The sequence below is a fragment of the Plectropomus leopardus genome, chromosome 20, assembly GCF_026936395.1.
Source record: "Plectropomus leopardus strain MGB_pleo_1.0 chromosome 20, ASM2693639v1, whole genome shotgun sequence".
Lineage (NCBI taxonomy): Eukaryota > Metazoa > Chordata > Actinopteri > Perciformes > Serranidae > Plectropomus > Plectropomus leopardus.
Window position 1 is genome coordinate 9,310,801 of NC_142195.1, and position 21,891 is coordinate 9,332,691.

General features: G+C 39.6%; 1 protein-coding gene across 1 annotated transcript in view; it reads left to right on the plus strand.

Moving 5' to 3' along the window:
• The first annotated feature begins 443 nt into the window (after window positions 1-443).
• Window positions 444-21,891, plus strand: part of loxhd1a (lipoxygenase homology PLAT domains 1a) — a 37,103-nt gene continuing 15,655 nt past the window's right edge. Inside the window, exons 1-24 of the mRNA XM_088071331.1 lie at window positions 444-594; window positions 2,008-3,135; window positions 6,646-6,760; window positions 9,216-9,296; window positions 10,366-10,550; window positions 11,346-11,444; window positions 12,334-12,486; window positions 12,567-12,686; window positions 12,781-13,031; window positions 13,109-13,244; window positions 13,432-13,592; window positions 13,686-13,772; window positions 13,995-14,130; window positions 14,263-14,417; window positions 14,498-14,658; window positions 16,955-17,031; window positions 17,141-17,337; window positions 17,448-17,640; window positions 18,094-18,254; window positions 18,337-18,667; window positions 20,023-20,174; window positions 20,650-20,783; window positions 21,496-21,647; window positions 21,776-21,880. Of these exons, the coding sequence (XP_087927457.1) occupies window positions 2,403-3,135; window positions 6,646-6,760; window positions 9,216-9,296; window positions 10,366-10,550; window positions 11,346-11,444; window positions 12,334-12,486; window positions 12,567-12,686; window positions 12,781-13,031; window positions 13,109-13,244; window positions 13,432-13,592; window positions 13,686-13,772; window positions 13,995-14,130; window positions 14,263-14,417; window positions 14,498-14,658; window positions 16,955-17,031; window positions 17,141-17,337; window positions 17,448-17,640; window positions 18,094-18,254; window positions 18,337-18,667; window positions 20,023-20,174; window positions 20,650-20,783; window positions 21,496-21,647; window positions 21,776-21,880 (4,075 nt within the window). The 5' untranslated portion in view covers window positions 444-594; window positions 2,008-2,402. The remainder of the gene's footprint in view (window positions 595-2,007; window positions 3,136-6,645; window positions 6,761-9,215; window positions 9,297-10,365; window positions 10,551-11,345; window positions 11,445-12,333; window positions 12,487-12,566; window positions 12,687-12,780; window positions 13,032-13,108; window positions 13,245-13,431; window positions 13,593-13,685; window positions 13,773-13,994; window positions 14,131-14,262; window positions 14,418-14,497; window positions 14,659-16,954; window positions 17,032-17,140; window positions 17,338-17,447; window positions 17,641-18,093; window positions 18,255-18,336; window positions 18,668-20,022; window positions 20,175-20,649; window positions 20,784-21,495; window positions 21,648-21,775; window positions 21,881-21,891) is intronic.

A 21,891-nucleotide genomic window follows, 5' to 3' on the forward strand; every position in this document is an offset into this window, starting at 1 on the left:
AAGTTGTTAGCTAAAAGTAGTGGATAAAGGGCTGGCTGGTGTGTGGTGATTAATAGTTAAAAGTAATGAAATGGTTTAGGCAGTTTGCCTAAAGTAGGCATGCTAGTGGTTTAACAGTTTAAATAACTAACTGAAAACAATGGATAAAATATTGAAGTAGATAAAAGTAGTTGATAAATAAATGGTAGAAATGGCTTGTTTGTTAAAATTTATGGAGAAATAGCTTAAGTAGAAGTAGTAAATAAACACTTCAACTAAAAGTAATATTTGGACAGTTCAAATAGATAACAGAACAATTGCATTGTTAGTCAGCAGTGAAAAGTAATGAATCTCCAGTGAAATAGCTAGAAGTCTGATGTTTTTTTTTCAACTAATCCACAAACTCAAATGTAATTAGCCTTATAATCGAGCAATAAATTAATCCTGTATAACATCATGTTGCAGATGAAGGGGTACTTGAGCTCCAGTGACAGAACAGGAACGGCATACTTTGATGGACAGAGCGTGTCAAAAATGCAGTCACCACCACACGTTTTCATCGAAAAAAGCTTTGACCTGGCTCTCAAATAAACACGATACCACGGGCAAATTCAGGTAAGTTTAGTCTCATGAAATTATGTACATGCAGTTCCCCTTTATGTAAACACAAGGTAAGTAAGAAGGAAAAAACATACCTAGGATGGTGGTGTGCAAAACTGCAAATTCTTATGTTATGAATTAGATTAACTGGGAATGATGTAGGATTTTATCTTTTATGTTACTGGAATGATTCCTCAGTGCACTGGGTCAAATGAGGTTTGACTCTGTGCTGTCATCTGCGGGTTGGGTAATCTGATGTTGAAAGATCAATATGACCAAACTCTGCCCTTCCCCTTGATGCCTACATTACTAGGTGTCAGGTGGCAGCAATAATGCTAATGGGATGATTTGGCTCATAGGTGCAGATGTGTCTGGCTGAAGACTGAAGTCATGGGAAAAATGTTCAGTTGTTTTTGTTACAGTTGACATTTTTTCATAGCAGTCATTTTTACATATAATAACAAGAAAAGCATGGGTGTTTTTTAATAATATTAAATGTAGCTGCATTCCACTTGGGGCAGGCCCTGGTATTGTGGAAGCTGGCTCACTGGAATAGCTAATCGATAAGGTTTTTAGTTTTGCCTGGCTTTTTCTACTGTGTCAAGTCAAAGTGTCTGCGGTGAATAAGGTCTGTTAGTCCACATAATAACTAAGTAGGTAAACTAGTCAACATTATTTTTATGATTTTAGGATTTGCAAGCACTGCAATGCTTTTTTGCAGTTGCAAATTATTCCATAATCAATCCATAATTTTAAGGCAATTTTTCCTGGACAAATGATGGGAGGAAAATTTGGTGTATATTTTGTTTAGCACCTTGAATAGTCTTACATTTGAGTTGTCTTAAAAATCTACATTGGAGATGAGATTTCCAAAATACTGAAGTTGTGATCACTCACTTAGTCACAGTAAGCAATTTACTGAACTATGACTTAAGAATAAACTAGTTAATAATGGTTAACACATGGTTAAATAATATTTTAGAAGACAAAATATTAATATTAATTGTCATTGTGTAGATAAGGAAGGACAGCGCAGCTCAGACAGAAATTGCTACTAAATACTTAAAATCTGTAACGTGCAACTTCTTGCTATCCCTTTAAGGAGAGTTGATATGTTTTTAAGGAATAGCTGCATTCACCAGAATCAGCACTGTTTTCCCATTTTCTAATTAATGTCCTAAACTAGGCTAAGCTGAGCTAACAACCAGCTGGCTTCATTTTGAGCACACCTATATGAGAGAAATGTCAATTTCTTCATGAAACTCTTGCTTTTCTTTTACTTAAATGTGATTTATGCACATTGCTACACTTTGTTCTATCAGAATAAACAAAGAGGAGTGGTAAGGAAGAGAAAGAGAGAGAGTGTGTGGGTGTGTGTATTAATGTGTGTGTCTGTCTGTCTATCTGTCTGTGTATGTGTGACTGCAGGTAAAAGCGAGACGCCCCCGGCCCGTAAAGCGATCCTAACACTATGAATAATGGAGAATGCCGTGGCAGAGAGGATAAGTTCTCTGTGCAAGGCTCCTTTTTCACAGGGCTTTCTCCCATAGGTCACGTGAGTGTTGACGTGATGGTAATTTTTCATGAGTAGTGTGTGTCAGTCATATGGCCATATACTGCCCAGGTAGGAGACGTCCATGTAGCCATTGCACCCTCTGCGTGTCCTGAGTCTGTGTGCCTGCAGCCACACATACCCATGCTGCTGTGAACCCCACGATCTCAGAACCTCTCTGCAGCCAAGGGTCAAATGAATTGTCTTACACCATTAGAAACTCAAGGCAGCACTTACGAAACTAAAGTCCAGGGAAGTGGATGAATAAAAGATGCCGTCGAAACAGAAAAAATCCACAGCTTCAGAAGAAACCGAAGAGGTCGATGACGAAGTGGAGGAAACAGAGCCAAATTTAAAGCAGAGTAGCAATGGTGTGACCCGTGGGGACACCACAAAAGGAGAGACAAGTCGGAAGAAAAACAAGAGTGCAGAGAACTCTGAAAATCAGGAGGCCCCAGAAAAAGAGAAGAAGAAAAAAGAGGCGGACAAAGTAAAAGAGAAAAAGAAGAGAAAGAAGTCAGATGAGGATGCTGAAGCTGGTGTTGTGATTGAAAATGAAGCTGAGGAAGGCGAGCAGAACAATAATGACCCCACGCCCAATTCCAAAAAGGAGAAATCAGAGAAACTCAAAGAGGAAGTGACTGAGGGAGGGAAGGAGGAGAAGAAGAAAAAGAAGAAGAAATCCTCCATAGAGAACCCAGAGGGAGAGGAAGAGATGGGATCCAAGGACAAGAAGTCCAAAGATGGAAAGAAGAAGAAGAAGTCTCACAATGATGGTGATGAGGACCCCTTGATTGAGGAGCATGAGGAGGAGGAGGGTTCAAAGAAAAAGAAAAAGAAGAAGCCAAAGAAGGGATCAGCGGACAGTGATGAAGACAAAAAGAAAAAAGGGAAAAAATCCAAAAACAAACAGGTGGACTATGGTGTGATCTACCAGAACGAGCTGCTGAACTACCACACAGACTCATCAGATGGATATGAGGATGAGTACTACAAAAAGAAAGGTAAGAATGTGACACTAAAGAGCAGACAGAGAAGCCACACATGCTTTATTTCAGGTAAGTCCCAGTTACCTGACATTTGTATTTACCTGTTGGAGTGTCCCAACTGGTCAAATCTTGACAAGGTGTTTCGTCCAGTTCCCTTCAGCTCCGAGCAGGAGCACCCCGGGGAATCCCTCTGTGATTGTTCTTGGGTGAAAGCTCAGTTATGTTACACATGAATGGAGCCAAACAGAAGCTCGGGGGCAGACAGACGCTGGGTGCTGTCCCAGTCTCTGGGGCTGGGAGAACCACCGGGGCCAGAGTCAGGGCCGGGAGCCAGAGGAGCTTTCTTAAAGCACAGGGCTTTTAAAATGGGGGAACCAGATCCACCAGGAGGCTGCAAAAATGTATAATTTTAAAAATCTTTGTAGTTTGGTTAAGAGGAAGAGGGCTGTAGGGTAATTAATGGGATCAGGAAAAAAAGAGCAACCTAAACAATACAAATATTGAAAACAATTTGTCTTTATGACAGCTCTGAGTAGATCAGAAAAGACATAGTAGTAATTACTAGTATGTGTGTACTAAAATTACCGTAATGTAACTTTGTATCTGAGCAATTCAGTTATATAAGAGCTGAGTTAGATCCCGATCCTATCAAAAGCTTTTTGAAGTTGAAAGCCTCTGTGAAAGCCAGTCAGTGGGCATTTACTGTTGCAGTTCAGTTCCAAGGTCTACAATTAATGCCCAGGCTCAAATGGCAGACCTATCGTCAGAAAAATTGTTGGCATTAAATGTTTATGTAAACCATTAATACATGTTTCAAACAACACAGTGGTTAATGTATGGTTAGGTTTAGGCACATAAAAGGCTTTAAAGTTTATGGTTTGGTAAAGATCAAAAATACCCTCCTCTATACAGTTGTTTGAAGCAGCGATGTCATGGTAAAAAAGCAGTTGCTTTTAGTGGCTTTCAGCGGTAAAAATACAATTGCTTTTACTGGCTACAAAACGCCCACGATTGGAGGGTAACAAGATAATGGACACAGCAATGACTCATTGAAACACAACCATTATATTGTTTGTTGGAACAATGGCCTGCAGTAGTCTGCAGGCATCTGTTTATACTTAACATATCTGAAAAAAAAATCAACTGCAAACTTATCCTAATTGTTTTATGATTATATTTGCTCTTTTAAAACAGTATCTACTGATATTTTTATGGTTTGTTTACGGTCAGTCAAAGATTCTGGTGTAATATTGAAGCAGCTGAGAGCAAGCTGAAGCACAAGATAGAGAGTGTTTCTTGTATTAACATTGAACTGACACCACATTCTTTCCTTAATCCTAACTAAGTGCTTTTGTTGACTAAACCCAATCACACACTGGACTTAAGAAGCGAACCCCGGTCTCCCACAACTGACAAGTGTTTTCTTGGCAAAGAAATTAGTATTTAAAGCAACTTCTGGGAGACTGGGTTTCCATAAAGGAGCATTAGGAAAGTGTAGCACTCAGTTATATTCAAAGGTGTCTTTAATAAGAAAATTGCATATTAATACATCAAAAAATCTGAACACAAAAGCTTTTGATTTTTTTCCCCCAACAGAGTGTTGAAAATGCGACATTTTAGTATATTTTCCAGTATTTTCACTGCAAGATAATTGCTACCACAAGTGGCTGCTTTAAGTGGACGTGCTTTCAGCTCCTGATCTTTGTGCTGATTAGGAAAGAATTAGCCACTATCATTATGTAGCATCAGTAGCAGTGATACATGCCGGTGTACATGCCGTTCTTAGCTCACTGGCTTACTCAGGCCTCTGACACTCCAAGGAGTTTATCAGGGCTCAGTTTTACCAGGCCACTGTCTATCTGATTTTATCAGGTGTCTCTCTTTCTCTTGAATCCGACTTTAATAGCTCTGCTCACTGTTAATTAGATATCCATGTCCCTGTTGGACTTTGGTCAAATTGCTCTTTATCAAGTCACGGCCTCGACTTTCCTCCTCTTCTGGATGTTTGTGGGTAATCTGTCTTCAGCCTCTGCTGCTTTTGCATGTCTCCCTCACTCAGTTTATCCTTCACTTCCAGTTCCGTTGTGCATTCATTGACATGTGTTTGTACACATGTGAGTACATATGTACTCAGCATGCCTAAGAGAGAACCAACCCTAACAGCCCTTAAAACCACAGTCTACTTCTGATCAGACTGGACACTTAATCCTCCATCGTTTCTCTCCGATGAAGTTGGACCCAAAGTCCCAGACAGTGTCCTATACCTTCCAGTCTATCTTATGTAACCACAGGACAGAGGAGTTTACGTTTACGTTCAGTAATGCAACAGCACTATAGAATTACCTCTGTACAGGCCCAACTATTGAGTCACAGGCAACCGGCAAACACAGAATAAGCTCCTACTGAAGAGTTAATGTTGTTACTGTCACTCAAACAGAGAATACTTCACGGCTATGACTTTGTGATGAGTAATTATCAGCTCACTGGATTCATGGTGACAAAAGTTGAGTGAAAAGTGGCTTACTCGATAAAAGTAGATGTGATTATACAGGCCATGATGCATGTTTGTGAGTAAAAAAATAGCCACAAGCCTGTGCTACAAGACTGACAGTGTACAGCCATGCTGACAGCTCTAAGGCTACACGTTGGCATGGTGGTGTTTTGAGCTAAACGCTAACTCAGGAGCATTAACATGCTCGATGTAGGTATGATGTTTTGACATGTTTCCCCATTTTATTTAAATTATCATGCTGACATAAGCTAATTAGCACTAAACACAAAGTATAGCTCAGACAAATGGAAAGGTCAGTAGTTTTGCAGGTATGTAGTCATAAACCAAAGGATTGTATCTATAAAATAAATACATTTGACCCTGAATATGGCACTGGTTGAATATTTTGGATATCATTTAAGTGTTTAATTAGTCAGTTTATTTAGAGAGGCACATTAAAGTCTGTGCTAAATTTCATGGCAATCCATCCAATAGATCTTGAGACGTTTCAGTGTGGACCATTAGAGCAACATTGCTGCCCCACAAACGTAAACATACAGTGAGCTCAGTGTATGTCTGCTCTCTCTTCCCCTCCTCCGTACAGCCACCTTAAATGACACCAACTGAGGCAGATTTTACAGACTGCTGAGATGTCATCCTGTTTACCCTCCCATCAACTCAGTGGCTCGGTTAGACAAAGAGACACATTTGTGAAATGTGAGAGAGGCTTGGCTGGCGTTATCACACCAGACATGGATTCGCTGCAGATTCGCCGCATTGAATTCCCTGGCAACTGTGCATGGAAGGAAACATAACGCTCCCTAATGTTTATAGATTATTGGACACTGCCTGAGGATGTGTCTTTTTGTTTGTCCTCTTATTCAACCTTTAACTTTTTAAATTATTAAGTCCTTGTTAGACTTCACAGAATGTACTCCGGACATGTGCTCTCATTATCTCAAAATCGTAATTCATCCAATATGAACGCCAGGGCACACATTTCTGTCTAATCTCCACCTTTTTCTCTCTTTCAGTTTATGAGGTGGTCACTATCACTGGTGATGTAAAGGGAGCTGGGACAGATGCTAATGTGTTTGTCACCCTTTTTGGAGACTTTGGCGTCACGCCTAAAGTTCATCTGGCAAGCAAGTAAGTTTTAATGGTTTATATTGATATCATTAAATTATAGTGTACTTTGATGGTTTTATTGTCTTAAAGACTTTAAATCAGGTCTCAATGACTCACTTTGCTCTGAGGTTTGATGTGCAGTGGCGCTCTCAGAAGTTTTTCATAGGGGTAGCCAGATAGGGTCACTCAAAATCTCAGGATGGCAAAAATAAAGAAACAACTGAATTTCAGAGTTCTCATTATGATGTTGTGTATGTTAGTTGAAAACTATGTCAGTGTGGAGGGTTAAGGAATTGCATACTGACATACTTTGGTTTCTAATTTTAAAGCTAACATTACTAATTATCTGATGTGCATAGACTAACACCAGTACAACATTTTTCAATTCCACAGCAATCTCATTTTAATGTGTTATCTAAGACAAATATACAGCTTTGATTTGATGGAATACATTGATTGTAAGGAACAAAACATTTACTGGGAACAAGCCCTCTCAGGTTTAGGGGAGACTCAAACCCATTTTCATTCAGATATCTTAAAGTGAGAGTTCAAGGTGCTCGTTTGAAAATAGCTGTCAGTTGTTCCCTCACCAAAATTGGGACACTCCAGCAGGTTAATACAAATGTCAGGTACCTGAGACTTACCTCAAATAAATAACGCTTCTTTGGAGCGTTATTAAGCCCCCTTCCCGGGAAGCTATGCAAACATAAGTGGTACCTTGCCAGCTTGAAAAATGAGTGACTAATTAACTAACCAGGGCGCCACTGTTTATGTCTTGCTTTAAGTAAATTAGATTTCACTTTATATAACTAGTAAGCTTAGCTAGTTTACTATTTTGTCATTATCAGCTGTTAATGTTTAACCTTTTCTATTCCTCTCTGATCCTTCAGCACAGAAAAGAGGTATTTTCTAAACAGTCTGCTAAAGGATGGCTATGATTCTGTCCTTGTGTTGAGTTATATTGTGCATAACACTGTATGGAGTACCATTCCTGCTCAACATTAACCTGCTGCCTGCGGAGGCCATGAATCAAGACAAAAATAAATTTGCATATGGAGGATTTTTTTAACCTACTTTTTAAAACTCTTTCAGACTGAAACTTCAAAAAAATCATTTGATGTCAGAGAAGCAGCGCAAGTACTTAAAGGTTTGGCTGTGGTGCAGGAATCTCTCCTCTATACAGTCATTTAAAATGTTGGACACAGAATATCTGGAGTAAGGAGGAACTATGTGACATGGCCGGTCTTCTTTTCCATTCAGAGGCAAATGAAAGAAGACCACGATGTCATTTCTGTGGATGATCAAATGACTCTCAGGGGATCTTATCAGCAGTAGGCTCCCTTTATCTCTGCACACATTGATTGACAGATAGGGTTACCTGTGCAGCGTATAGGATATACCAACGTATTGTAAGCCACACTGAACCATGTCACCCACACCTTGTGGTGGTCCCATTCATCCACCTCAGAAAGCATCAACATGCTATGTATTCAGTATCTCCATGCTGTGTGGCTGTACTGTTGCACAGCTGATGAAATACCATACATCGACGTTGATGAGTCACTTTTGCCATATATTGAACGTACTACATAGTAAGGAGTTTCACCTTACTCCGATATATATTAGGTCCTGCCTGTATTGTGTAATTATCAATTAAAACGTTATAACATGATACAGGTAAGGGACGGTTGCTATGTCTCCAAGCATATTTGCCTGATTGAACAATCAAGGCAGATTAAAAATGCAACTCTTTGGAAATTCAGTGTGATGATAACAAATTTAAATTGCATGAATTCCAAAGTTTGCATTGGGTTTGCTTTTTCGTATTATAAATCTTTCCCCATTATTGTCTTGCAGGTGATTTTACACAAAATAAAGAACGAGGGCATGTATTCATGTGTGCTGGACAGTATTTCATTCTTGGCAGTTTTCTTTTTACAGTATATGACACCGTGCACTTTGATTATGCGAGTCTTGGCATTGTCTGGCGACTGTATATTGCAGGGAGATGAGAACAGATGGAAATGTGGGTCAGAGACAAAGGCATGTGTTCTCTGTTAATGGAAAAGAGGGTGTCTGATTCGCTGTGGTTGGCAGAGGGGGTCCACTGCACACGCAGGCTCAGCCGGGCTCTGTGAGGGGTATCAGTTAGTGAGGAGGAGGAGGGAGCATCGAAGTGGCCGAGCCTCAGGAGGTTTCAGATTATACAACTGCCATGAGACCACCAGGGTACCCTAAGCCGGATCAGTCAGGAGATGTAATTTACTGTTCCAGAGTTCACTTCAGTTATCTGTCTGGACTGTGTTTCTTCCACCCATGTAATCTCTCTCAATCAAATTGAACATAACTCTCTTTATCTTTCTCTCTCTCTCGCTCACATACACACACACACACACACACACACACACACACACACACACACACTCTTTATCTTTCTCCTAAATTCTGACAATTTCCATGTGTCCTACATTTACAGAAGCCGTACTGCATTTGAGAAGAATAAGACTGATGTTTTCCGCATCAAAACACACAACGTGGGTCCTCTAAAGAAACTGAGGTACTGTACAGCAGAGAGAAAAATACCCATGGTGCTGCTGACTGTGATTTGTGTTAATAATATATTCTATAAAGCTCCTTTTGTTGTTTGCATGGTTTCAGCAGACAGAGTGCATGGCTAGAGGTCAATGACAACATCACAGTTTAAGTATACCTCACACAGGATAAGAGCGGCTTACAAAGTGGATCACAGAAACATTTCTCACTAATTTTACAGCTGTGCTGCTGGCCATCAAAGGATCTCATCCAGTGACAGAAGGTTAAGCCCCATCTGTTGTTGGGAGTTAGGGTCTTACGCCAGAGGAGGCTGAGTTACATCACAATCTCCACACATGAGCAGTGAAACAAGGCAGCAAACACATAAGACAGAGATTACAAAAAGTAGAGCTGCACTATGGCTCAAATTATGAACTATGGGAGTGTTACTTAACCCCAGCTTTTTTTTGTCAAAACAATCCCAACTCAGGGTCTGCTTACCAGATTTTGAAATCCACCAGTCATAAACCTGGAGGGAATCATGCATTTGATTGTGTGTGGGTGATTGAGTCTGTGTAACTGTCTGTCCACTGCTTATCTCACATACTATTCATGTAATGCTCATGAATTGAGTGCATTATTAAGGGTCCAAGGTTTTGTAAGAGCTTGCACTCTCTTGTTTGGCTGTTTTTTTTTGTCTTTATTGTGTGAGTGCTGGCAGAAGTAGACTTTGGCATCAAACTACTCCCAAATGATTTGTGCAAGAAAAATTCTAATGAATATAAAATCTGGTTTGAATCCAGCTCAGGAAACTTTGTGTGTGATTCCTCATGTTTGTCCCTGCTGTCTGTTGTGAAACAGTAACTCTTGTGTTATAAAAGTGAATCAATTTACAGTAAAAACACTGTTCTTACATGCTGAATGTGGCTATATTTCCTTATGTTATTTTACCCCACTGTATTCACTGAATTGTGTGGCGTTTACCACTGCAGAAATTCAAACAAAAGAAGAAAATAGTCAATGTAATGTGGAAAACTAATTTGGGATTACCTGCAGGGTGATTTCATGTCACACTATGACGGTTGACTCCCCAGGATCGAGCACGACAACACAGGGATGAACGCCAGCTGGTTCTTGGACAGGGTGGTGGTGACCGACATGAACCGGCCACATCTGCGCTTCTATTTCGCCTGCAACAACTGGCTGAGTCGCGAGGAGGCGGACAACCTGTATGTCAGGGACCTGCTGGGCAGCCTGAACCCCATGGACGTCCCCAAATGTAGGTCACTCTGGGACAAACACATCACACAAAGCAGAAACAAAGGTTCACAAAGGTTCACATGGAATAACAGTTAATTAAAATTCCGTTACGTCCAACACATTGAGAGAAACAGCTGGGTTTGAAAATTTCATCAGAAAGACTGTGGTTTTAAGAGTCCAAGAGATCTAATACTTAAGCTAATTTCATTGTATCCATGAGAATAAATTTTATAGTAATGTTAGATTGTATTTATTTCAAACAGAAACAAAAACTTTTATTTGGAAACTTCACAATGTTAATGCAATGTGTCTAGCCAGTTGGACACAAATATGCCTGGTAGCGTGCAGATCTTCCTCCTGTTTCATTTTGTAATTGAATTCCATCAGAGTATAATCCTCAGGTAAACCAGCCCATGTGTGCTCTGTTGCAATGTGATATAACATCTTAGTACCTGCAGTCAGTCAGGCAAAGCATTGTGAGACCAAGGCTCAGATAAACACATGAGGACACTGTGCTAGGAGGGAGTGGTCAGAGTGATATGGCTGTTTTACACACACATACACACATACACACACACACACACACACACACACACTCAGTGTTATGAATATTTAACCTGGAAACCATCCGAGGGTGGATTAGCAAAGCAGCTGCCTACGGACAATAGAAAAGTCCCGCTGATTATGATTAAATAGTGCCACTGGGTAGAAAATTGTTTATGAAAGACACTGATAGTCAACATTTACCTCACTGCTTGTCGTTCCAGTGAATTGTTTTTATTCATCACTGGATTTTCTGTTTTGTGTTTTGCAGCAAATAAATACATAGTGAGTGTGTTCACTGCTGACATGAAGGGAAGTGGAACTGATGCTGATGTCTTTCTGAACATCTTTGGAGAGAATGGTGACACAGGTGGGGCTGCAAGAAATGTTTATTTTTTTCATTACTCTCCTTTCTGTAGATCATTTTTCTGTTAAGTAATTAAACACATATTGTATAAAATGTTGGAACATATTGAAAAATCTCAGAGCCCAAGGAGACATTTGTCTGATTAATAGATCAAAAAGATATTAAACTTACATTGATATAAACAAACAAAAAAGTGCTACTTCCTTACATTTGTGAAGCTGGAACCAGAAATTTTAAGCTAATTCACTTGATAAATAACTTAAAGGAGTTGTATGCAACATTCAGAGCATATCTATGATAGACAGTCTGCAAATGATTCTCAACATGGATGTGGCTAGGAGTCAGCTGTTCTATTTTAATTTAACAGTGCTAGCAATAGTAACAGTGCTGACAGCTAACACTGTTACCTGGGTGGAAGCAGAGGGTGGGCGCTGCGCTTCTGCGATGTGTCGTCCCAAAATCAGCAGTAATGAGCGTATTAGCAAAGTCACGCACAGGGACTCACATCCACAGACATGCATGAACATGCAAGCATGGCTGCATTGTCTACCACAACACTGGACAGAGAAGCTTCCATGCAACTCACACAGAGGGATAGTGACTTTATTCTCTGCTCAGGAAACCATTACTCCACCATATCTTTACAAAGCAAACAGTGGTTTGCTGCTATATTAACATTTTGAATGTTGTATACAGAACTTTTAAACAATCAAATAAGTATCATAATCATAGACGATAAAAGTTCTGTTGATAGTAATATCCTTTAATTGACTGTATATTTAAACATAACACACAGGTGAGTCTCATTAACCAATAACAATGACAAATGCTGTTCTATGTTAAGTGTTACTATAATAGCTGTACAAAAAAATGCTTTGTTTTATTATTAAAGGAGAGAGACGCCTAGACAGTGACAAAGACAACTTTGAACGTGGGTCAGAGGACAAGTTTACGATAGAGGCGCCAAACCTGGGAAGGCTGAGGAAAATCACCATTGGACACAACAACAGAGGTTCATCAGCTGGATGGTTTCTAGATAAGGCATGTACAATCTACACATGCACAGATGATCCTCATAGATGTGCACATGTGCTTAAAACACTCACAATGTTCTTCTCCAGGTAGTGATTGATGACATGGGGAATAAAGAAGTGTATGAGTTTCCAGTGAACCGCTGGTTTGCCATGGATGAATGTGACGGCAAAATACAGAGAGATGTGTTGGTTGGATCCGTGCAGCCAATGGGTGAGGAAGCTTTACCCTTTCTGGCTAATATCCTGTCACCTTTTTACAATTCATTGATTAAATAATAATATTTTGTGTTTATGCAACTACTTAGGAATTGTATACAATGTACAAGTGATGACTGGAGATGTGAGGGGTGCAGGCACCAACTCTAAGATTCACATGGTCATGCATGGCTCCAAGGGCTTAAAGAACAGCGGCAAAGTCTTCCTGGAGGGCGGTGCTTTCGAGCGTGGTCTCATCGACATTTTCAACGTAGAGATTTGTGAACTTATCAGCCCGCTCAGCAGGGTCACCATCGGGCACGACAATGGGGCCGTTGGTGCTGGCTGGTACTGTGAAAAGGTACTACACCCCTGTTTTTGGTAACTGAATGATTCTCAAAGTGTAATTCACCCACCAGGCACAAATTTCCCCTCTAGGTGGTTATCTACTGTCCGTTCACGGGCATCGAGCAGACATTTCCATGTGGGAAGTGGCTGGATGAGGATGAGGGGGACGGACTGATTGAAAGGGAGCTATATGAGATGGTCTCACTCAGGCAGAAAAAACAGAAGAGTAGGTGTCATCATTCAACAGAGATCTCTACTCACTGAAAGAAAGAGAAATCACTCAGATTATCTTTACCAAAAAAGAATTCAAGTGGTGTTTTATTAAATAATGTCTGATTCTGAAAACACATTCGCTTTTGATGAAAACTTTACAAACCCACTTTACTATCGAATCTTCTCCTCTGCTACTCCAGAGTACCCATGGTCCCTGTGGATTTTGACATCAGATGTGAAGGGGGCGGGGACAGACGCCCAGGTGTTTCTGCAGATCTATGGAGAGAAGGGCAAGTCTGATGAGATCAAACTGGAAAACAACTCAGACAGTTTTGAACAGGGCCAGCTTGATAAATTCATGGTAAGCCTTCTTCAACTGTTAAGTTCTCACACTGATCTCCACTCTTACAAATTTTGCTTTCAAGTATCTGTCATATGTATCTGATCACTGTAGATTGAAATGCCAGACATAGGAAGATTGCTTAAAGTGCGCATCTGGCATGAGAAGAGACACCCATTTGCTGGCTGGCATTTAGCGAAGGTGAGATCCATTGTGCTGTCTGTCAGATCTGTCGGTGTAAGCTGTACAGTCTGTTGTATGGTGCCCCTTCTTAGCACTAAATTAGACACTGAATTGGAGTCTGCATGTGATCTCAGAAATATGGAATTGTTTGGAAGATGTGTTCTATGTCAGTGCCTCGGCCAGATCATGAACCAGACATGAAAAAGTGTGTGATGACATGTGGGTTGTGACTTTCTGCAGGTCACTTTGCTCAAGACTCTCACGATGGAGAAATATTCATTTGAATGTGGCCGTTGGCTGGACATCAATGAAGACGACAATGAGATTGTCAGAGAGCTTCCAGCTACCGGAGAGCTCATTGATGAGCCGCTGCCCTGTAAGAAACACACCAAGGAAACACACATATGCTCATTTGATCCTAAATACATTTGAGCTGTTTGACCAAGAGTCTGTGCAGATATTTGAATTCTATGGGTTGCCTGTTTTTTTTTTTTTTTTTTTCTTTCAGTGATTAAGTATCGTGTCACTATCTGCACTGGCAATGTCAGTGGCAGTGGCACCGATGCCAGCGTCTTCCTCAATATTATTGGTGACCTGGGTGACACAGGGGAGAGACTCATGTTTATGAGCAAAAACAATGTCAACAAATTTGAAAAGGGCAATGTGAGTGCAACAATAATACACACAAAATAAATAAATAATCTGGGAAAGATCTTTAACCAGTTTTCTCTGTCTCCATTCAGCACGATGAGTTTCTCATCGAGTCCGTGTCCTTGGGCCAGGTGCGCAGAGTACGTGTGGGTCATGATGGCCGTGGTGGAGGCTGCGGTTGGTTCCTTGATAAAGTGATGGTCAGGGAGGAAGGCCAGCCGGAGAGTGTGGCCATTGAGTTCCCCTGTTTCAGGCAAGGCACTAATACTTTACACTTAACTCAAAGGACGATCAATAACGCTCATATTTCTGTATGGTACACACAATGCAACTGACAGTTAGCTTAGCTTGAAATAGAGAGAAACAGCAAGTATGGCTCCCAGATAAAAAAAAAAAATACACCTTCCAGCACCTCTGAAGCTCATTCACCCATCAAAACCTGAACAAACTGGCCTGGTTTCTGTCAAAAACATGGAAAGAAAGCGATGAGAAAGAAAAAAATGACCCCCAGATTAGCAAGAAAATAGTAAAAAGTACAAGAAAAAACCAAATCAAACAAACAAACAAAAAACGAAAAAGAAAATAAAACAAACAAGTAAATGACCGGGAAACAGTGCTTAAAAGTTATAAGAACTTTGGAACATAATTTTGAATATCTAATTACGTTCATTCTAAATACAATTATCCCTAGCTTTTTTTCTCTTTTTCCTTAGACACTTGTCTCTAGCTTCTTTAAAAAATAATAATTTTCTAAATCTTCTAATTTCTGGACATATTTAGATCATTTCTTACAAAGCTGCTCATTGCCTTTTTTCCCATGTTTTGGAAAGAAATTTAACCAATCTGGGCTCAAAGGTGAAATACTTGTGAAAGGCAACTGAAAGCAGCACAAGAAAAGTGATGCCACCCTTTGTTTTAAAGGGCTAATCAACATGCTAGATCTTGTTTGTTTAATCTGTAAAACAATGAAGAGAAAAAATGCAAGTTTTGGTTGTGCAGAAAGTGCTTCAGGTTTTTAGTCTTTAGTGGTCAACTTACTTGTTGTACAGTTATGAGTTTGGTTTTTACCCTTTCATCTAATTTTCAGCAACGAAGAATTGTATGCTAAGTTTTCTTCACAATTCCTTACTCAATAACCTACCAAAACACCAAACAGCTGGACAAAAATGTCCAAACAGCCCTAAAAGACTCAAATCGGCCACACATTCGCTAGTTCTCCAGTGGCATGTGTTTAAGTAGTTAGGCAACTGATGGATGAGTTTGCCGCTACAAATCGGCACTAAATGCACATTAGTCAGCCAACTCTCTCCTTCTGTAACTGGATCCAAACCGCAAGGCTGAGGTGCAGTGTTTCATCTGGAATGAGGCTCTTCCTGTCTGTCTGTCAGTCCGTCTGTGCTGTTGAAAGGAAAGGCTTGGTAGCATCCCTCATTAGACAATGTGAAACTGTTGTTTTGCATGTTCTGTTTTATTTGTATTGGTTATGTTAATCATTTTCCGGTAAATCTTATTCAGTTTGAGGAGATCTATTTTCCCTATGATGTTAAATTATCTTAGGACAGAGTCCTGCATCAGATGGGGAAAAAGATGATTCGCAGATGGTATTTTGGCTTAATTTCTTGACTTAATCAGTTCTGGGTTAAACAAAGAACATGAGGGTCAGACAGTGGATGTTAGATAAAAACTATATATTAAAATAAAATGAAAATAATAATTTAATTCATTATTTTAATGTTAATTTCCTTTTGAGCTCTTTCTTCTGCACCATCTGGAATATAAAAGCTGCTTCAATTAGATGCATTACTAACAGACGCTAATTGTAGATTATGAGAACATTACTTAATTAAAATTAATTACTTTTATTTTCTGAATTTACCTTTGTTTTAAAATATATTTTGTGTATGTTTCACATGTATAAAAATTTCCTAAAATAATCACTTTAAACATGCTGCCAAATTAAATTTTTTATACAGTTATTATAGGATTTGCAATTTCGGGTTGGGCTGCAGATCTTGTTGTTGGGTCGGTTTTGCGAAACTAATTGGTCATACGTGTTGGTGGCGGGGTGGGTGCGGTATTGCACCTCCTGGTGCCATTACACAGAATTCTGTGATCCACTAGCATCCATAATCCAGCCCCGAAACCCCAAACCTAGCCTTTGAACAACTGACAGAAGTCAATATTTTTTTAAGGGAGACTGATGCTTTGATGCACAATCTGACAGGTTATAGATTTTGTTGTTGAACCAGTTTGGGAGCAGGTCTTGAAAAATCAGACTTGTGTAGGACTCACTCTCTGGCTATTTGAAATGTTGATGGATTTTAAATTAAAGCTCATGCATTAAGCAAAAACTTAAATTGAATTGTTAAAATGCTAAGCATCCAGCCACTGTATTTTAATGTTTGGGTCTTAATTTTTCTCACCTTTACCTTGTGTAAACTAAATCTGTTTAGATAAACCATAAGTTATACATTTATAAGCAACGTGGTAGGAGGGTTGATCTCAACCTACGTTTACAACTATAAAATTCAATTAATGTTTTCCTTCAGGTGGCTGGATCGTAATGAAGATGATGGGCAGATTGTTCGTGAGTTAGTCCCAGCTGGAGATGGCCTGCTTCTCTTCAGTAAGTGCATAATTAACATTAAAAAGATTGATTAAGTTTACTAAAAAAATGCAACACATCTTTAATGCTCTTATAAACTACATTATTTTCTCCTGTTCATCCCCACAAGATGTCAGCTACCACATAGCGATCAAGACGGGCAGTGTGAATGGAGCCAGCTCAGACTCCAGGGTGTTTGTAAAGCTGTATGGGGAGAAGGGTGATACTAACAAGATGATACTGGCAGTTTCCGACAATGACCTCAGGAACTACTTTGAAACGGGACAGACTGACATCTTTACCATTGACACTTTTGACATTGGACAGGCAAGTGCTTCACACATGAGTACACTTAATAGTCAACAGAGTTTATGGTTCAGATATTTATCTGTCTTTCGTTAATCTGTTTTATCCTCCGATGTCCTCTGTTCTTACAGATCAACCGTCTCCTTATTGGTCACACTAATGAGGGCTTGCGGGCTGGGTGGTTTCTGGACAGTGTGCAGATCTCTGTACCAGTTCACGGGACGCAGTACATGTTCCCGAGCCACCGCTGGCTCTGTAAAGATGAGGCTGATGGGAAAGTGGAGGTTGAGATCTATCCCAGTGAGATCTTGGAAATAGAGCAATGTAAATAAAAACAACTTTAAAAGTACTTTTAAGTCAGAATTTAGACACAGTAACAGTGATCATGAGTTGGAGTTTGGTTTCATATTTTTTTAATTTCGAACATGAAAAACAAATAAACAAAAAAATTAAGCAAATGACAATAATTGAAATGGATGATAATCTGCACACAATAGATTCTAGTAAAAAAATAGATCCTACATAATTGTAAAGGAGGAGGAGAAGTATAACCTTATGAGTTACTCCTCAATTCATTCATGATCTTCAGCTCAAACATACATACACTTACATAATTACACTCTCACACTCACGTACATATAAGCACACACACACACATCCATATGTACATATACCTTTATATATACATTCCTGTGAATTTACACACACACACACACACACACACACACATGCAGTATACTTCTCTGCTCTACATTATCTTTTCTCCTGTCACAACAGTGATCAACTATGAAGTAACAGTGGTCACAGGGAACGTGCGTGCAGGTGGCACCAACGCCAATGTCTTCTGTCAGATCTACGGAGATGAGGGAAAAACCGAAGTCCTCGCTCTCAAGAGTCGCTCCAACAATTTTGAACGTGGCACCACTGAGATCTTCAGGGTCTGTAAAAAGTCGTGTTTTGTCAATGTAAGCAGCAGATTTCGGTCTCTGGTTTGACCAAATTTTTACATCTACTACCCAGATTGAAGCTCTGGATGTCGGAAAGATCTACAAATTGCGTATCTACCATGATGGAAAGGGAATTGGAGACGGCTGGTTCCTGGAAACAGTGGACATCAAGAGGCTGACGATGGCTATGGTGCAGGTTGAGGTGAAGAAGGAGGACACCAAGAAAGACAAGAAGAAGGACAAGAAAAAGAAGAAGAAAGAGGAGGAGGAGGTGGAGTTTGTTGAGGAGCTGCAGGAAGTGGTGGAGACATTTACCTTCCCCTGTAACCGCTGGCTGGCCAGGGATGAGGAGGATGGGGAGATTGTGGTTGAGCTGCTGACTGAGGACAATGAAGACCTGGAGGGTAAGTAGAGCATTAAGGTAATGTGTGTTGACGCACTGTTATTTGCTTCCAGAGGCTAGATGGTTTGTCCTTATCTGCATGTACGCACATACATTTGAAAACGTAGCTTTTCTTTTTCTATTGGCCTTTTGTCCAGAGGCAAACTGTTTGACGTCACTAAAAATGGATCTTTTGCAAAATATTTGTCCAGGGTGAAGATTTTCAGAAACTCTGTTGTAAAAGGGAAACTTAACTTTTTGGTTTGAGAGTGTGCATCACATTTTCTTTATGAGGTGTCACCAATGAGGTGACATTTCATGTAATGACAGACATGTTTTTGGCTCTAACCTCGCTAGCGGTATCTTTATACCTTCATACCATTTTGGAATATCACCGGTTTATACAGTGTATGACGGTATCAGTGTGCAGCACTAACAACCCCCCTGCGCCCCTACGACTTTGAAAACGCCCTCTGATATTGTTTCTGTCGACAGTATCCCTTCAGTCATTGACACAAGGCATTTCACTGTGAAGCATTTGCAGGACCATGTTGTTGACAATGCAGTAGCTTGCATGGCTTCATAAATGAGTGCAGTATGTGCTTTTAATCGAGGAAATACAGTAGTTATAACAGTAGGCATTTCTGCTGATGGTGTCACAACAAAAACAACCAATCAGACATTCAGAACAAAACCATCATTTTACAAATGCCACAGTGTGTGAGGCAATAAAGGATGGGAAATTCTGTTTACAAAAATGCCTGTGTTATTACAGAAGAGGCCTTAAAGGAATATTTTACCCACAAAATGACCATTTGTAAATCGGTTAGTAATGATGTGTTACCCCCTTTTTTAAAATACACAAATAACAAATAATGTACAGTGCAGGGAGGGGCAGAAAACCAACTTGTGTAGTGTAATCCAAGGCTAATTTATCCAGTTGTATGCTCAGTACCTTCCAAACATTTTTGCATTGAAAAAACACAACTTTAGTATTGGGATTTGGCTTTGAGGAGAGTATGGATAAGTTTCACTTTCAGTTTCAGTTTAAATAGTAAGCCTAAGGTTTTAGCAAAAATGCATGTTTTTGGGAGGTATTGAACAGACAGCAGGATAAATGAGACTTATCCCACGAGTTTGAAAAAAGATCCCGATCAATTCATAAATTCATATGTTTGCTGTTTTCTGTGGAGGCCTGAGAGAAAAAAAATCTTTATGAATCCAGGCAAACAAGGTATGACTTATTGATTTAGAGATGGTCATCTTGTGGGTTAAGTATTGCTCTGCGTGTGAAATTAATAATTAATAGCAAATTAGGTACATCAGGTGCAATGATGTGCACTTTCTAACTGTGTCTAACTGTGTTTTCTCTCTCAGTGAACTCTTATGAGGTTCATGTATTTACTGGGACTATGTGGGGAGCTGGGACGGATGCCAATGTTTACGTCAACATCTATGGAGAGATTGGCGACACGGGGGAGCGGCAGCTCAGAAAGGGAAACAACCTGAACAAATTTGAGAAAGGCAAGGTAAACTTTGTTTCTGTCATTTCTAGATGTGCTCATTTAATGTGATAATCTAAGTGTTAATATAAACTTTATGTATGAAAGGAATAGACTAACATTTTGGGAAATATGCTTAGTCAATTTCTTGCAGAGAGTTAGTGGCTAATTATGAGGTTAGAGCCAGGAGATGCTTAGCTCAGCTTAGTTTAGTTTAATTTAGCATAAAGAGATCAGGGTGAAAACAGACACTTTATTCTTCCACTGTTTAGAATGTATTGTAGATTTATCTTTTTCACCTGATTATTTGTATTTGTTCTACATGGTCATGATTGTCATCACTGATACTATAATCCCCTCTATTAACAAAATAATGATCTAAGGCTCCTTGTAGGTAAAATACAGATCAAATATACAAGTAATGAGGCTCTCCTGGACTGATAAACTAAGACCTTTGACATTTCTTAACCTTTTGTGACTGTTTTGTTCACATGTGACCCAGGAGGATATTTTCAACATCACAGCTGTTGACTTGGGGGTCCTAAAGAAGCTGAGGATCCGACATGACAACAGTCAGGCCAGTGCTGGCTGGTTTTTGGACAGAGTGGAAATTGTAGACAACAAAGATGACACCACGTAAGTCATGATGACATTAGAAAACAGAATAGCAACAATTCATTAATTAGTTATCAGCTTTAAAATTAATCAGCAACTTATTGGGTTAATTGATTAATAGTTTTGTGTAATTCCTTTTAAGAAAAAAAGCCTAAATTCTCTGATTCCTGTTTCTTAAATGTGAATATTTTTTCTGGATTCTTTACTCCTCTATGACCATAAACTGAATATCTTTGGGTTGTGAACAACAAAACACATTTCTTGGGAATGAATCTTTTGGAAAACACTGATTGACATTTTTCACCTTTTTCTGACATTTTATAGACCAAACAGGTCATCAGTTATTTGAGAAAATAATATAATGATAAGTTGTTGAAGCCCTATTAGAGAGCAGAGATCCATCAGCACTTTAATTTCAGACGTGTAACTGTGCTTCTCACAAAGCCCTTTAGAAACCAGTTAATGAAAATTTAATCATTTATTTCATAGATAAGAAATTATAAACCCCTTACTGTGTCATTCTAGACACCAACTCACTGCAACAGGTTTCACAGAACAACATCATCCTAGATAGCAGACAGAGCCTTTGCACATAAAATATCTGTAGAGCTCCACTGTGTGGTGAAAAATGGTACTCAACATCGAACAGTAGAAACTAAACAGAGATCTTGATATTGTAACTATGCCGACTGCAAACTGCACATAACATATTTTTGTTATCCGTTGTCTTAAGGTACTTTTTTCCTTGTAAACGCTGGCTGGCTGTTGATGAGGATGATGGACAGCTTGCCAGGGAGCTCGTTCCTGTGGATGAGGCCTTTATGAAGAAAGGGGATGATGATGATGAGGAGGACTCCGAAGCCACACTCGGCCTGGAACAGAAAGGTGAGAGCAACATTATGGCTGCCTTAAAAGAGAAGCGAGGTGCTGAAGAATCATTTTTAAATTAATAAATTGGAATGATAATCACAGGATTACCATGTGTAATTTATTCTGGTTTCCTGTTATCACAGCCATGTCAACAACCTACACAGTAAGGATAAAAACCGGTGACAAAAAGTATGCAGGAACCGATGCTAATGTGTTTATGATCCTGTACGGCACCAAAGATGACACAGGTGAAGCTCCA